At 40.2% G+C, this 15000-nt stretch overlaps 2 protein-coding genes across 3 annotated transcripts in view; both read left to right on the plus strand.

The window, feature by feature from the left end:
- Positions 1-687, plus strand: part of LOC138039792 (uncharacterized) — a 14309-nt gene extending 13622 nt beyond the window's left edge. The window contains exon 8 of the mRNA XM_068885634.1: positions 235-687. Coding sequence (XP_068741735.1) covers positions 235-687 — 453 coding nt within the window. The remainder of the gene's footprint in view (positions 1-234) is intronic.
- Positions 688-6822: 6135 nt separating this feature from the next.
- LOC138042055 (putative ankyrin repeat protein RF_0381) overlaps positions 6823-15000 on the plus strand; it is a 42808-nt gene continuing 34630 nt past the window's right edge. For both annotated transcript variants that reach the window (XM_068887792.1, XM_068887794.1), the window contains exon 1: positions 6823-7177. Coding sequence is in view for 1 of the 2 variants with exons in the window: in XM_068887794.1 (XP_068743895.1) it covers positions 6895-7177 (283 nt within the window). In the remaining variant the exon portion in view is untranslated. The remainder of the gene's footprint in view (positions 7178-15000) is intronic.

The raw sequence follows: 15000 nt of genomic DNA on the forward strand, positions 1-15000 counted from the left end.
CTCTACCATTGGCCCAGTGAAGTCCCAATCTGGTTCACTTTTAACCCACAATCTTTCAAAAGGAAATGAATTCAACTCCTAGTTTACCAAGATACGTTCACCTCTGGCTAATACTAACAGTTTATCAGCCCTGGATCTTTCCACTCAACTAGTCAATCACGTTTACAGAATTACTCCAGGCCTACTTTACAGTTATATACCGTCACTAAAGAGCTCCTATCCTATTTTTTCAAGCACTACATCAAAGTGGGAAAAGCTTGTGGCCCTGACAAAATAACTGGCAAAGAACTGCAAATGCTGAGTGATGTCTTCATTGATAACTTTCTTAACATTGCAAAGAAGAGCTTTGATGATTACACGTTTCCATCGCAATGGAAGACAGTAGAGGTTCACTGTAGCCATAAAAAGGGTAGTACTCTGGACTGTGGAAATTATCATCCAATTTCACTTCTAAATATACCAAGCAAGTTATTGGAAAGCATTGCTTGTTTTCAACTTTATTCTTTTCTGAACCAACACAATCTAGTTACTGCCTCCCAATGGGGCTTCAGAAAGGGTAGCTCTTCTGAGTTGCTCCTTTTCAGCATGACAGAAAAATGGAGGCTTGCTTTAGATGAAAGAAAATCAATTGGCATAATCTTTACTGATTTCCAAAAGGCCTTTGACTTTGTGTCTCATCAAATTTAAACTAAAAAACTCCAGGCTTCAGGACTATGTGGTGATTCATTTGACTAGATTGTTAATTACCTGAATAACCGCCACCAGTTTGTGTCTATTAATGGTACGAATTCTGAGAAAATGAGATTAACCTCTGGTGTACCCCAAGGTTCCTTGTTGGACCCAAGACTTTTCAGCATCTTTACAAATGACCTGCCTTTGTCCCTTGACTCAAAGATAGAAATGTTCGCTGACGACTCTACTGCCAATATTATTGGAAACTACATTGACTCCATTTGAATCCAAATTTAAAATGTCTTGCTTCAATTACTTACTTGGTCTAAATTTAACTCCATGTTCATCCATCCAGCCAAGTCTGAAGTAATGTTCATATCAAAAACACAATTCATTGGTCCAATCAGACTCATCACTATAGACAATAAACCCATCAATTGTGTTTCCAGTTCATCTTGCTTAGGGGTCAAACTTGATAACAAGCTTAACTGGTCTCCTCACATCAAAATGGTGACTACAAACTTCAACACAAAGATTTCTAAACTTAAACAGATGAAGACCTTCAACCGATCCACTTTGGAATATATTTATTTCAAAGGTATCTTGCCAAGTGTGACTTATTGTATATCTTTGTGGGGATCTTCCAACTTGTTGGCTGACCTCGAGGATTCGCATATCTGTGCTGCCAGACTGATTCACAATATCACCATACCTACCCCAAAACATGAAGTTCTCAGCATGACAAAATTGTCATCTATACATTATATATTGTATAAGAGAAGACTTGCCTGTATTGCATACCAACTAGGCTTTTCATAACTTAGCTCCTGATGACATCAACAATTTATTTACAAAGCACGAAACTTCATACAATTTAAGAGAGAATTTAAGATTGGAACTTGTGTTTTCTAAATCCAAAGCCTTACATGATTCTTTCACTCATCGTGCTAGCATTGTTTGGAACTGCTTTGTAACCTAGCTAGTGAAAGTCGAAGCCTAGCTACTCCTCTTTCTAGGCTAGCATTAAGAAATTCTCTAAACGCATAGACGAAATTACTTTCGTCACGAACTCTATTGCAACCAATAATATCATTGATGAGTTTGTCTTATTGATATCTAGTTTATTACTAGGGTTAATGCATTGTCTCAGTTATCTTAATTGTAATTAATATATTTATTTTTAGATAGTCATCTTACACTTATCTATTTACTTATGTATTCTTTTTATTTATGATGATTTACCTTGGGATGTATTTTTTAGATGTTAATCCACTAAAATTTTCCTCTAATAGCAAATATGTTGTTTGTTTCAATAAAATCTTTGGATGGAAAAGGTTTTTGTAACACATTCGGCTTTCGTTAATTCATTGTCTTGTGTCATATTCAAGCTTAACAAATTTGCATACATGGGTTGAAATTGACACCCCACGAGCAGTTTTCATAAAGATGACAGGAGGTCGTGTTATTTCTGGGAAATGATTAATAGGTAGCTATAGTTTTTAACGTCAGAAAAAGTTCCTGGTTATTCCAATTTATTGCTACGATTTACTAGAGTGAAGATTGTTTTCATTACTCATTGACATGAAGATTTTTCAACAATTTTATTATATCCCTTTAATCTAACCCAAAAACATTCAGATAGTCAAAAACTTCATACTTATTATTCTTTTCCTTTCCCTTTGTGTTTGTCAACATTACGATAATGCAGGTTGTGGTGAGCGCAACTATGTTTTTGCATCTCATAGATGTTTACTATATAATAGATTTTCAATTACAAACTCTGTTTTAATTAAAACAGACAAAGAAGGTTTCCTGACCCGACAGATGAAATGTAAATATTCAGTCAAAATATCACAACAAAATTAAAAAAACAGACAGAAGTTTCTTGGCTAAAAAGTATGTTGTTTTCTGAAAACGACGAATGGTTAACATTTTTCCCTGTAGTTCATTCAATGTAAACAAGAACGTTGACACAAGATGATCACATGCACCTTTGTAATTGCCTAGCTGGTGATCAATTTCTTCCTTTTGACAGAACATTGACCTTTTCCTCTTGATTCAAGGAAGTCAGAGACTGCTGAAATTTTATTGTTCTTACGATGTACTGCGCCATTAATCTTTCGCTGAGAATTGGAAATTTAGAGTTTTATGTACAAACTATGTTATTTTTTCTTCATCTGTCTTTTGCCTACCATGGCACCGTGCCAGAGGATTTTTTTCAAGGTCGGAGAGAATGCTTCGCGACTCCAAATCAACGGTCGACCGTTGACCGAAGCGTTCTCGCCAACCTTGAAAAAAAATTCCTCTGGCAGCCAGGGTATCTTTTAGCTTGCCTTTTACTGTCAATTCCCGGCTTTAATGTACTTTTTTGTTCAAATGTTAAGCCAAAAAAAGTTGCCCTGGCATCAGATTAGACTGAAGAGAAGAGGAATTATGAAGCAGAAACAACATGTACAGTCCTTCCATAGTGTATGCAATAAACGTTTGCAAGGAGTACATGACATGCAGGAAAACGACTTTTGAAAACGAGACAGGATATCTGGGGCAAATTTTATTCCTTTTTTTCGGGGGGGGGGGGAATGCGCTGTGTTCTCCCCTCCTTTTTCCCTGATAGAGGGCATGTGGGGGGGGGGGGGGGATTCTATCATTTTTCTCTTCCCCCTTCTTTCTAGAATTTCCGGATTTGTCCCAGGGACACAATCAACGTGAGAACATATAAGCCCAAGGACCACTGCTGGCACGACGTCTGGGTGACCCCTCAAATGGTATAAATGATACCCCCGCCCCCCCCCTTGAAAAAATTAACTGGAACGCAGCAGTTCAACACCACCCAACTCAGTGCCTTCTATTTTCGTGTAATACATGCCACAGACAACCCAGTTTACGTTCGTGTAGCGTCTAGTTGATGGGTTATGTCATGCATCAATTGATTTCGTCATCTGTGGTTGGCGTCGGAGGTTTGCATGATGGAAGCCAAAATGCAGTTTGGCCATTGTCGCTTAAAATGGATTCCGCAGAATTATGAAAATCGCAGTAAGTCAGCAGTCGTAGTAGGATGGCCAGAGCTGAGGAGTGATGTGCCCATTGTAATCCGAGAATATGTGACCTGTAGAGAAGAATTTTTTTTACATAATAGTCTCCTGTTCAAGGGTCAGCAGATTATCATCCCAAAGGCATGGAGACTGGGAATCATTGCAAGAAGCTATCCAAGTCATCTTGGCATTGAGACAAGTTTGCGAAAAGCCAGAGACATCGCCTTCTGGCCTGGAATGAACAGCGACATAAAGCACACAGTCACCCATTGAACCCAAAAGAGGTGTTGCAGACGTCGGAAATCCCAGATCATCCCTGGAATCATCTAGCCATAGACCTGTTAGAGGAAAGAGTAAATTGTTCTAGTAGACTACTGTTCAGACTTTCTTGAAGTTGAAGAACTCAGAGACACAACATCGTTGTCAATCATACAATTTCTGAAGGAACAGTTAAGCAGACATGGCATTCCAGATGTCTTACTCTCTGGCAATGGCCTGCAACTAACAAGCCACCAGTTCAGATCTTTTGCCAAAGAGTGGGAATACAAACATGTAACTTTTTTCCTTCACCATCATAAAGGGGATTTAGGGGAACAGGGCTGGCCATCATTTAGGGGAGCAGGGCTGGCGCAGTGGTGAGAGCACTCGCCTTCCACCAATGTGGCCCAGGATCAATTGCCGGACTGTACGCCATCTGTGTGTTGAGTTTGTTGGTTCTCTGCTCTGCTCCGAGAGGTTTTTCCCCGGGTACTTCGGTTTCCCCCTCCTCTCAAAAACTGACATTTGCAGGCATAGCTCAGTTGGCTAGTGTGTGGCTTTCGGTGCAAGTGGTCCCCAGCTTGATCCTCAGTGAGGTCTGCTTCGACTTTCGTCTGATCTGTGTAGCTATAGCTTTAAATATCCATCAAACGGAGCACTGACGGAGGGAGGGGGGTGAAAGGCGCACCGTCGGCTTCCGTTGATACCAGTTACGTAACTGAAGGAACTACTGACGTCAAATAAATTGACTTTACTTTACTTTAAAGCAATGGAAAAGCCAAAGCTGCGGTGTAAATTACCAAGAACCTGTTCAATAAAGTACTCCGCGACAACAAAGATCCCTGGCTTCCCTTGCTGGAGTACAGAAACACGACTGGGGAAAGCAATTGGATCAAGTCCAGTGCAGCGACTTATGTCCCATCAAGCAAAGATCTCTGTACTGACAGTTTCAATCCTCCTCCATCCTCAAATCAAGCAGAAGAGACAAAAAGCAAAGCTCTATCATGATCAATCTGCAAAGCCTTTACTGCAAAGTTGGCCAAGATGTCAGGGTCGCTCCAGTGCAGAAAATCAAGAGTTGGAAAACTGGAACGGTGGTCGGTCAGTTGTCAAACAGGTCTTACCTGGTCAAGACTGGGACAGAAACTATTCCTAGGAATAGACAGTTTCTCAAGCCACAGAAACAGCTAGCAAACAAAGCAGTTCCAGACAGTAGTGCCAACGTAAAAGGTCCTACTGTAGCTATAGTAAATGGTTTCTAAAGAGCAAGTACCAGTTCAGGTGTTCCTAATGCTATACCCAAACCTATGTCAGAACCCGTACCAGAGCCATCACCTGGTCCTCCACCTGTGAAGCAGACCTACACTAGGATTATTAAGCTACCCTCTAGCTGTAAGGGCTATCTCTCAATTTTAGATTGTTATGGACATCGATTTGCTGAACTCAAAGCTCTGTTATAGTGTCATTGTGATACACCCTTCCATATTTCTTATGTTTCTTAAAAGGGGAAGATGTTACGATATTGAATTATTTTGAATTAATTTTCTTGTTTACTTTTGTGGTGATTGTCGTGTGATCTTTGTATAGCCATATCTGTAGTAATAAAAATGTCGTTGAAAGCACATGGCCGTTTTTGGTTATCCTAGGAAAAAACGTTTGGGTCCAAGAGGCATTTATGTCAAGATGGAGTATCCTAGTGTTGTCCATTGCACTCAAAAGTGAAAAGCTCTTTAGAATATTTGAAGACATAAGATTTTTTATGATGCCTGAATTTTGAAATGAAAGGTGGTGTCTCTAATGCCATATTTACCTGTGTATTGGTCACCCTTCTGTAAGTTGACCCCTATTTTTGGGGCTCAAAAGTATATTTTTCTCATTTCTGAGAAGTTCTTCCAGGTGCAATTAAAGTAAACAGCTATAGCCAGTGTTAACAGGAGGTTTAGCATTGTCATGTGTACTTGTGCAAACAACAAGACAGACCTCTTTCATCATAGTTTTAAAACGTTTACACATGAAAATGCATCTTCCAGTAGTCAATTAAACTGACCTCATTTTATTTCTTAAGAAGTAGCTTGGTTGGCATCAGCACATGAGTGAAATGCTAGGGAAAAAGCTAAACAGTGTGTGGAAGGCTGCACAGTCGCAAACTCTCGGAAGTCATTAGCCCCAAAATTGAGAGTCTGGTAACAACAAGGATGTACTGAATATTTTGTATGCTGAAATATTGATTAAAAGTGCGTATGAAAGATGCTCGCAACTGATGATTTCTTAAAGTCTCCTCTTAACCATTGGCACCTGAGAGTGAGAGTTGATAGATTTTACTCTGTCTAACACTGGACAATGTCACTCGTCAACTAGGGTGTTTGAGGTGTCAATGTGTTAAACCAAATAAAAACCTGTAAAAACCTCCAAAAAGATTTGAATGAGGCACTTCACTTTCTGGAATCATCATTGATGCCATTTAAAGTAATACTTATTATTTAAAATAATAAGTATTATTTTAAATGGCTTCAATGAAGATAAAAGAAAGTGAAGTGCCTTGTTATTGGCCATGGGTTGAGAAAAATATCACAGAACTAACTTTATTTGTCTTTTACTCTCAGTGAGGTCACACAGAGCTTAATTGTGGTATTGTTGTGGATAAAATACGAAGTTGCAGTCGTGTCACCTCCCAAATGACTACCTATGAGTCTAGGGCGATTTTTGTAGCTAAATTTAAGGCTGCCACAATGAAAGGCCACCACTTTCAAGGGTAAAGATGGTACCAGAGCCAACTGTGCTCTGTCTGTATACATTCATTGACTAAATTTGGTCTGGTGTGATCCTCATTACAGATATTATCCTCAAAGTGATCCTCAGACTGGCTCGTGGAGGTTTGTGGGCTGCTGGAGTGGCCTTCGTACTCACAAGATATGCCAATGATCCTGTAACAATGGTTAAACTGTTCTATCTAGTCGCTCTCCCAGCAGGAGTCGTTTTGCGCCTAATGGTCCCTGGATCAATTAATTGCATCCTTCAAGTCAATGATTTGAATGCACTGCGTACTCTTTGGCAGAATTATCAGAGTGGCTTGCTTAAGAAAAACTTGGAATATGTTTTGATAACAGAGGATCTTTGCAAGTTGGCGAAAGGAGATGAAATTATTATGGATGTATTTCTGGAGGAGAAGATGTATCGTGATGTTTGTTTGGAACTCATTCTGAATCAGAAGAAGGGTAAGGTTTTAACAACTGATCACTGTCTTTTCTTCGAAGTTAAAATTTTCTTTATTTCTTGTGCTAGGGGATGTGACGACTGAGTGACATATATATAAACTTTGCCAGGTTTTTTAAACATCTTTTCGGGATGTTCACAGTGTTTTTGCAACATTAAAGGTAAAGTAAAGGTAAAGTCACTTTATTTAACGTCGGCAGTTCCTTCAGCTACGAGGCTGGTATCAATGGAAGCCGACGGTGTGCCCTTTACCCCCCTCCCTCTGTCAGTGCTCCGTTTTAAGGGGATTTAAAGCTATAGCTACACGGATCAGAGGAACGTCGAAACAGACGTTGAAGTCACCGAGGATCGAACCGGGAATCTCTCGCTCCGAAAGCCGCGCACTAGCCATCTGAGCCACGACTGCTCCCGTACATTGATGTACATTGTACATTGATTCTACAGTTGCTTAATTACCTCATGCATGTCATGCTAATGGTAGAGTCACTGACAGACTGTAAGAGTACGATACCCCTGAGCCTGCCACAAGACAAAGATGGGATGCTACTAGAAAATTCAAGAGACTAGTGGGTGCCAGCAAAACAAAAGGTCTAAACAGATTGCGTCAAAGTCAATTGACCGAGAAGCATGACTGTGTTTTATCAGTTAATAGCTAACGTTTATTCAATTAATCAATCAATCAATCAATCACTTAATTGACATGTCTAAGCCTTTAGCGTTCCACAAATGGTACACTAACTTTGGATACCTATTAAAATTAAGTGTCATAATTATAATAATTTTATGATTACAATGAGATCAAAAAGAAAATTACATGTAAAAAAGTGTAAGTTTAAGTAATCTCTCTATTATGTTTCAACTACTAAATAGAACAACTATGCAATCATGGTAATGTATTACTTATAATGTATAAATCAGCTGTTAAATTTGGCACAGTCTCAATTTGTGAAGCACACAAAAAATAGCTTGGAGGACACCCTATTTGCAAAAGCTGTCAAGTTTCGTTTCTTTATATTAATCTTAAATGATGCAAGAGTAGTACTGACAGTTCTCAGTAGAAGGTTATAAGGCACTACATAAAAATGGATCATTATAATAAACACTTACCGGTAGACAGAGGCCATTTTTCATTAATTTTGGTAATTTTCCAGGCACAATTACTTTCATTATTTTTATTTAGTAAATCCTTTTTAGCAGGGCTGTTTCATTGCTGTGGCGTTGTACGTTGTACAAAACTAAAATTTCTTGCAGCTGCTTCGTGCGTTTAGATACAGGTCATTGATGCTAACTGAGCACTAAAATTGCTTCCTATGAAATTGCACAACAGCGTGCGTCTTTCTTAACTAATCTAGCACTTCACATTACATAAACTCGACCATTGCTGGCGGCACTTCACATTAGCACTACACTTCACACCTAGCACTTCACCTTACACTCTATTCAGTTAACTCTGTTTAAAATATAAGTGCTACACGGCCAACGTTTGTTTAAACGTAACCTTTCCTTGTACTTGTACATGTTCATTGCCGTGACTTTAAGATCTTCAATTCCCACGGCCTGCTCCCGTCTGACCTTGTAGCTCAGTCGGTAGAGCGGCGGAGATCTAACCCGAAGGTCGTGGGTTCAATTCCCACCCTGGTCAGAGTTTTTCTCTGTCCTTGTGTGGGCCCATTTCCATCAGTAGGGCTAACGCTCACATGGTTCATATGGGATAGAAATCTAGCACTTCACATTACACTCTATTCAGTTAACTCTTTCTTAACTACACTGACTTCAGGTATCAGTAATGAAAAACAAAACTTAGGGCATTCAATGATCTAATACAATTGTGAAGGGCTCTTCCAGAACATGAATGATTAATTTTTGGGATTTTTAATTAGTAAATTCATTGCTGTGCAGTTGATTACCTTGATGAGCTGGAAACCTTGCAAAATGACACAAAAAATACTGGCAAAAGTCCTAGAGGGAACTTTTGTAAATGCTTTTCTAACATCATATTGAAGGTTGTTCTATTCTCTTTCGCTTCGCTCAGCCGAATAGAAAACATTTCTATTATACGTATAGAAGAGACAAGTAACAAACAAATAGTGGAGGAAGCCGCCAGCAATGGTCGAGTTTATTTACCAAAAACTAAGCCGGGGGCACAGTGGATACAGGTTACAAGCCAAGGAATATAAGAAAAAAGTCATATGCTATTTAAAACGACAATTAAAACAGTAAGAAAAAAACAGCCCCGAGTAAACTGGTCGGCGTCAAGTGGTGTGACATTCATGAGGAGTGGTATATAAAGGCCTAATTATCCCAATGGGAATTAATAGCAAGCAACCTAATTAGACACCTAAAAGAAATACATTTCTATTCTCTTTCACTTCACTCAGCCGCATAGAAAACATTTCTATTAGTGGAGGGAGCCGCCACCAATGGTCAAGAATAACAAAGCGTGTGGGAAGGCTTAAAAGGCTAAATACCAATATTAAGAGTAACTAAGAGCTGATGTTGAATATCTTCCCTACAGTAAGTAATTTTGGCCTTCTCGGACTTCCAATGACCATGCTTCTTAATAACACGACCAGGCAAATCGTTATTAGCAGCTGCAGAAGCACCTCAGATCCTGAGGGAATGAAGACCATACAGCTTAGTATTAAGGCCAATGGCCTTAAACTTTTCAATAAAAAGTTCTCTAGCCCTAGAATACGAGAGTGTAGAACCTGCACGGAGGGAAAAATTTCCATTTTTACCCTAAGACAAGGAACGGAACACGAACTCCATGGAATTAAAGCTATCCCCATTTAAATGAGCGTATCTGCGTAACATGTTAAAGGGACAAGTTGGATTGCCAGTTCTAGCAACTACCCTTGTTTACCCGGAACCATATTGTCGGTTTTACTCCTAAGAATATGCAGAGAAAAATACATATCCTTGAAATCAATGTCACACCACCTAATATTACAGGCCTCATTAAAACGCAAGAAGCCAGCGAAAGAAACAAGACAGAAACAGACATCTCAGATATCAGGCAAACTAGCATTGACTCCAGCAAACCTAAGAACAAGAGGATATAAATGTTCAGGGGCAGATAGGGAGTCTCTTTTTAGATGAAACAAAATCAGCAGAGACTCTCTTGCAGCCTTCCAAAATGGCTTTAACAAAACTACTGTTACATGGATTCGGGACATCACACGAATTATGGAAAAAATTAACACTATAAAAGGCGTAATTAATGGTAGGAAAAGATAACCTGATTGGACTAGGCTAATAAGATAAAGTGAAAAATGAAGAGTAGAAGCATGAAAACACGAGACTCCAGGGAAAGAGGCAGCCCATGCCTTCCACTTTTGAAATTTTGAGGATATCCTTTTACAGTCGAAGGAGCTTTACTTGCAGCCAGTACACCGGGGATAAGTTCTTCCAAAGGTCTCAAGGCATCGATTCGCGGACCTACAGCAATAGGCTAGTTTCGAATTGTGCAGCAACAAAAGAACAGTGTCGAGGTTCAGGGGAATAATTAGCATATTGTATTGTTCAAAACAAAGGAAAATGCAAATTATTCCCCTGAACCTCGACTCTGTTCTTTTGTTGCTGCACAATTCGAAACTAGCCTATTGAAGAACTTGTAAAAACACAAAAAAGCAGCACACTGTTAATACAAATAGTACCGGTATATTAAAATGAGCCGATAACAAACAAAAGCAACAAAACATAGAAAACAGGTAAAATTGCCAAAAGAAACAAAAAACTGCTGTGCAGTGGGAGACTGGACGGAACAAAAGTAACGCTGGTAGTTAAAAAAGCTATGGAGCGCCGGTAAAAGCATGCGCAAGAAAGAGTGTGTCAGCTTTACACCAAAAAGGCTATGAAGCAGAACACACTGGATCTAGGTGTGCAAAGAATAACATAAACCTCAAATCCATGGAGAATATGTCAATAAAGATACACGAGAGAAACCCAATAAGCATGAAGTCATTAAATATTGAACAATAATATCAACAAACGCTGCTTACGACAATACAAAAGGCTATAAAGCGTGCAGCATCAATAAACGCTATAAAGCGTACAACAATAACTAGCGCTATAAAGCGTACAACAATAACTAGCGCTATGAAGCGCATAACAACGACCAGCGCTATGAAGCGCACAGCAACAATTAGCGCTATGAAGCGCAAAAGACTAACCATCCAACAGTAAAACTAAAACCTCAGACTTGAATCTAAACGGACAAAATATTGTATTGTGACCATCCCGAGCAGGTGCAAAAACAAAAGAAGGGTCAGAAAATCCAACCACTTGACGAACGGAAGGCCTAAGGCCACCCATCGGAAACACGGTTGGCCAAAAAACTTCTAAAAGCCACTTGGGGATAACGAGAACGCCCCGAGCGCCGCATAACTCTAAATGAAAAATTGTACGGCTAATAAGATAAATAGGTGGCACCAACCAATTGTTCTCACCCGCCCAATCAACACTGAAAGCGTCCACACATTCCGCACCAGGACACAAAAATTTGGAATAAAACCTTGCACACTTGGCTAAATCTGAGGAAGTGTACCTATTGACTGTGAAGGGACCGAAGAGAGACGAAACGTATGCGAAAAAATCTGTAGAGACACTTCAGTCATCAAAATCAATGACTCTACTCAACGAATCAGCATAATCATTGAGAGACCTGGGGACCCACTCAATTTCAATCGACACATTATAAACGGCACAAAATTGAAAGATCTCAAGAGCGTGGCGCTGCAACCTGAGGGATTTACTGGCGATGAAGCATATTTGCTGTCCGTTTGCAATTTGACCTCGTTGCCTTGGATAAGCGACTTAAATGACTTAAGCGAGTAAAGGATAGCAAGCAATTCCTTACCATTGCTATCAAGAATAGATTCCATAGAGGAAAAAGCTTTGTAAAACAGTTCAAACTCCCCCATGTCAACAAAAAGGGCATGTCCCCCACAAGCAAAGGCACAAGCGTCAGTACAGATAATAGAAACTGGCCGAGAGTACTCAAATAACTTCCTACAGTTGAGCTTAGAACAATTATCGAGCCAGAAATTAATTTTTGTCCAAGCATTGTGGATAAAACTGATGACGGCTCAAATCAAGAAGAGTATACAAGCGTCCCGAAAAATGACTGCAGACTGCAGAAATCTCGACATGATGAGGGAAATGTTACCAACACATGGAGATAAGGAAATAATCTTACCAACAATAGAGGCAACGAAACGGGGGGTGACATAATGCAAACGGTCCTTGAAAAGGCTAAGAGCAGATAATAGTCGATCGATACAAGGTTGAGGGATGGACAAAATGGCACTAAGAAGGTCCCAAGAGATACCTAACCATTCTAAACGTTGAACAGGGGTCCAAACATATTTTTCACAGCTAGGCACCAAACCCGCTCTGACCAAATCAGACCGAACAATGTTAGAACAGTGCTGGGTCGAGAGAAAATCTTTTTCGCAGCCAACTCCGTCATCTAAGTAAAGGACTAAATGAATTCCTAAGCCTCTCCAATAGCGGGCGGAAAATCTTCGTGAACAGTTAAGGAGCAGACGAAAGCCCAAAAGGTAAAACAGTAAAACAAAAATATCGGTTTTTAGAACCACCCAGAGCCCACTGAAAACCCAAGAACTGTTGATGGGGCTGATAGATGTCAATGTGGCGGTACCCCAATTTCAAATCACATTTGTACATGTAGCCAACACTCTACAAGTATTGGAGGAAAAATTTCCAATATTCCATCTTTAATTTGGCTTTTGGGATATAACTGTTAACGTGACGGAGATCGAGGATGAGCCTAGGCTTCCCTTCCGAATTAACAGACACTGAAAGAGGATTCATGACTGTAGGAGATGTAAGGACTTCGGATATTAAACCCAATTCGAAAAGATCTCAAACAGCAGAGGAAACAAAATCCCCATGTTCAAGAGCCGATCTATTATTAGACAAGCAAAGACCTGGACGGATAGTCTCAAAGGGGATAACATACACTGACCTGATAGTTTCTAAGACCCAAGGAGGTGCCCTAATCTTAACCCAAAATGGTAAGTGTGCCCTTAGTCGAGCCTTAACTACCACTGCAGCGGTACCTTGCTCATACTCATACAAGTTCTGTTTATAAAACGCTAGAGAAGAATTGTCAGTAAACTTATCTTCCATAAGTGTCATGAACTCCTGGGCACATCAGTATGAGAGATGGTGGAAACAGTCCCTTGGCCGGTGCACGATAAATCTGAAACGCTAGAAGACAGGAACTGCGTCCAAGAACTGCGAGTGTGAATTAGCGTGTGGTGGACGTGCTGGAACTTGCTCCGGCAGCGTGATCAGCATTTCCGGTGGTGAAGGCTCGGGCAAGCCTGACGAGACACTCCCTCCACCAACGTCCGGAGGAGCCACGGAACCGGCAAGCAACTCCTTGGCGATTGTAGGAAACCCTGGGTTGCTGGTACATAGCAGCGGTTGAGAAAGCGCTGGAAGTGTCCTCGAAGGGTGTATGGTTGAGAAAACGGTGGATATCTTCCCTGCACGTGTTCAGCATTTTGGAGTTTGGCACGAGTGCGGGTTTTGACTCTCAGAGCTTCCTTTTCAGCAGCGCGGATCCTTTTATCGTCCTCCAAGTCAAGGGCAACAGCGTTACTCTCGTATTGTTTGACGGTGAGCCAACCTCCTTCGGCAGAATCAGCAATTCGGATCTTTCTGTTGCATTCCTTTATAAGTTTCATAGAATCGTTCAAAAGTAGAGACGCTTTCGCTGAATCTTGAACAAGAAGTGCCTTCGAAACGCTTTCGAGAAGATCCAAAACTTCAAGGTTGAACTTATAGTTTCTTTCGTTTCCAGGATAGGAAAACTTGAGCTCGCTCTCAACTTTGAGCTGTTTAGAGACAGATAAAGCACACTCGACGTCGGTAGAAGCCTTCTCGAACTTAGAAGAGAGCTCAGAAATGTGCGACTTGAGTTGCTCGAGTAGGAAGGTACGGAACTCGGTTAAATCCTGTCGAGTAACCGTTTCTTGTTCGTCGCCCGGCATTGAACGAAAAAACCTAAACCGAAATAAAACAACGTACAACTCGTGTAAACTGGTCGTCGTCAAGTGGTGTGACATTCACAAGGAGTGGTATATAAAGGCCTAATTATCCCAATGGGAACTAAATACCAAGCAATCTAATTAGACACCTAAAAGAAATACATTTTGCAAAATGACACCCAGTGTTAAAATGATCTTTGCAATTTTTTGAGAATTAATAACCTGTCCAATGATATTAAGCTGGTACAGATTAACTTTAGCTTGACTGTGCAAATAAATTAGAACATGGTATATATTTGTTCATTTTGCAAACTATGTTTAACTGTTACACTTGACTCTAAGGATGACTTCTACTCAGGTTGTGGAAATGCCGATCGATGCCACCAACAACAGTACCTTCTCAGGATACTCTGGGAGTAGAGTCTCCTTCGATCTTCCTGGAAAAATTGGCAAGGCGAAGGAGACTCTGCCAGCCGCCTTGACATTGCGTATTGTTTCGGGTGCTGGTCACGCATGACCAGTAACCACAAAACGAAAACAAGCAGTCGGAGTATTTTCGAACAACTCTGGCAAATAGACGACAGCCAAGGAATCATTTGCTTGGAAACTCAAAATAGTCCATACTTTTAAATTACCATTTCATTTTTTGCTGAAAAAAATTTATAGGTTTCTGGCCGACTAGTTTTTGTAACCGACATACGGAGGAGGGAAGGAAATACTCATGGGAATTTAGACAGTTAATAATTGCCACGTTCTATACCTATATGGAGGTTTATCTATGACAAAATTCAATGATCAGTATTTGA

Source organism: Montipora capricornis, chromosome 3 (genome assembly GCF_036669925.1).
Source record: "Montipora capricornis isolate CH-2021 chromosome 3, ASM3666992v2, whole genome shotgun sequence".
Lineage (NCBI taxonomy): Eukaryota > Metazoa > Cnidaria > Anthozoa > Scleractinia > Acroporidae > Montipora > Montipora capricornis.